The sequence below is a fragment of the Myotis brandtii genome, unplaced genomic scaffold (genome assembly GCF_000412655.1).
Source record: "Myotis brandtii unplaced genomic scaffold, ASM41265v1 scaffold105, whole genome shotgun sequence".
NCBI lineage: Eukaryota > Metazoa > Chordata > Mammalia > Chiroptera > Vespertilionidae > Myotis > Myotis brandtii.
The window spans coordinates 2,381,204-2,383,750 of NW_005353538.1; the positions used below are offsets into that span (position 1 = coordinate 2,381,204).

At 60.2% G+C, this 2,547-nt stretch overlaps 1 protein-coding gene across 1 annotated transcript in view; it reads left to right on the forward strand.

Annotated features, from left to right (window-relative positions):
- The window catches only part of DSCAML1 (Down syndrome cell adhesion molecule like 1), a 313,708-nt gene that overhangs the window by 258,930 nt on the left and 52,231 nt on the right, over positions 1 to 2,547 (forward strand). The window contains exon 13 of the mRNA XM_014540006.1: positions 2,006 to 2,205. Within this exon, the coding sequence (XP_014395492.1) occupies positions 2,006 to 2,205 (200 nt within the window). The remainder of the gene's footprint in view (positions 1 to 2,005; positions 2,206 to 2,547) is intronic.

Below are 2,547 nucleotides of genomic sequence, written 5' to 3' on the forward strand. Positions count from 1 at the left end.
CACACACACACACACACACACACACACACACACACACACACCCCTCTGAATAAACATCCCCCAGCTCCTCTGGGGCTTTGCCTCTGAGGATCAGGCCCCCTCTCCCCCAGGAAGACCTCTGGGCTCTGCCTGCCCGGGCAGGGGGGTGGGGGGGGCGCCAGTCTCAGACCCCTGACGGTGGGAAGAGCAGAAAGAGCCCGCCTGCCTCTCCCCCCACTCAGCCCCCCACGTTTCAATCCTCCAGGAAAAACGGAGGCATCTGCAATGCAAATCCCGTGTTGATGTAGAAGCTCTCTGTATTCCGCCCAGGTTTATCCGAGTGAATTATGCAAATCTTTGATGGAAAAATATTCCTGCGCACATCCTTGAGTGTAAAACCTTAGTCAATAATTCATACCCGGATGTCTGTGACTGCAGGCTTTTTCTTCATTATAACTTGCACCTCGTTATTTGTCTTCCGCGTTTTATTGTCTGTCCTGGTGTAATGCCATGCATTATAAAGGGATCTGCTCCATTATTTGATGAGCTGGGGCTGGGATGCTGGTGCAGGGGCCGCGGGCCCGTCATACCAAGTCCCACGGGACTGAGGCAGAGGAGAGGCGGTGGCTGGCCACGCGGTGTGAGTGCAGGGACACCAGGAGCCCCTTCTCCCCCCCACACCGTGCCAGACCGCGCCCGTCCACCGCCTGGCATCCCCGGCGCACCACCACGGCTCATGGCTTCCCTGCTCCAAAGGCTTAGTCCTCAGGAGCAGATGAGCTGGCAAGTTTGCTGGGGAGGCCGTCTTCTGAGTAAGTCTCTAGAGCTAGAGGAGACAGCGATCGGAGGACACTGGGGGTACGAGAGGGCCAGCCCCTGAGGGCCAGGGACTCGCGCCCCGAGGGAGCCGCTGGAGAGGACAGTGCTGGGCTGCCGTGAGCTGGGCGCTGCTCTGCAGACGTGGCATGAGGAGGGGCCTCCACAGTGGGGTCGGGGGAGTGTCTGACTCTTTTTTTAAAATATATTTTTATTGATTTCAGAGAGGCAGGGAGAGGGAGAGAGAGATAGAAACACCAGTGATGAGAGAGAATCATGGATTGGCTGCCTCCTACACCCCCCACACCGGGGATCGAGCCTGCAACCCAGGCATGTGCCCTGAGCAGGAATCAAACCGTGACCTCCTGGTTCATAGGTCGAGGCTCGACCACTGAGCCACGCCGGCCGGGCCGGAGTGTCTGACTCTTGCCATCACTCACAGCCTCCCAGTCTGTCCGTCAGCGCGCCTGACGCGCTCTCCCTCTCCCGCAGTGGCCACGGGGCCTGTGCTCTGAGAGGCGAGTCTGCCCGGAAGGTGGTGAGGTCAGGGCCAGGCCTGCGGACACGTCGGAGCGCTGAGCCAGCGGGGCTGCATCCTGCGCCTCGAGCGTCGCTCCAGCAGGTCCCCTGCCCAGGGCGCCGCTCTCCCCTGAAGTCCTGCCTGTCAGCTGTGCCTGTCCCACCCTCCCCCTCCTCACCTCCTCCCTGGGGGGTGCTCCCTCTGCCATCTGCTCTCATCACGGCCATGAGACCTCCAGGCCGGTGTGTGCGTTCCCTGTGCAGACACCTCAAAACGTCATTACCATCACGTCACAGAACTGCTAGCATGACCCAGCGCCAGACCTATCTGGTCAGGAGTAATAAACTCACGTGTGGATGTGTGCTATACTATATCAAAAGTTTGCTTCTGAGGGGTGTTAATATTTGATAGCCATACTTCAGTGTGTCTGGTCTCCTCTGTAATTGTAGGTATGGTGTGCATTTTAAAACATTCTGAACGGGGCCCACGGAATGGAAGAATCCCTGGTGAAGGGAGGCTGCCAGTCATGGGTGGGGGAAGGAGAAAGGGAACAGGCAGATGGGGTTCCCTATAGCCCCCCTCAGCCATTATCAGACCCTCTGCCTGGAGCTGAGGGGCTCCGTGGGGAGGGGCAGTGGGGGAGGGACTTGCCTCCCTCACTGGGGCCCCCCGCGCCCTCTCCCTCCCCAGTCCCGGCCATGATCACCTCCCACCCCAACACCACCATCGCCATCAAGGGCCACGCCAAGGAGCTGAACTGCACGGCGCGGGGTGAGCGGCCCATCATCATCCGCTGGGAGAAGGGGGACACGGTCATCGACCCCGACAGGGTGATGCGCTACGCCATCACCACCAAGGACAGCGGCGACGAGGTCGTCTCCACGCTGAAGGTGAGCGCCCACGCCCGGCTCAGGGACCCCGACTCTCAGGAAGTGGGGATCCCACGGCTGTGACATCTGTATCAATGGAGGTAAATAGAAAGTTTGGGGAGCCCCTCCCCTCATCCCCAAAATTACCTCCCTTTTCCTAGCTATTCCCTTCTCTAGCTAGGAACCTCGCCTTAGAACCTCACTCTATCTCCTCCTGACAGCCCCAGGCCAGGAACTGTGTGCAACCCTCAGCCCTGACCTCTTCTCTAGGGCCCCTGCCTCCATTCGCCCTCCTGGGCCCTGGGCCCTCCCTCCCTCCCTCCTGAGCCCTGGGCCCTCCCTCCCTCCCTCCCTCCTGGGCCC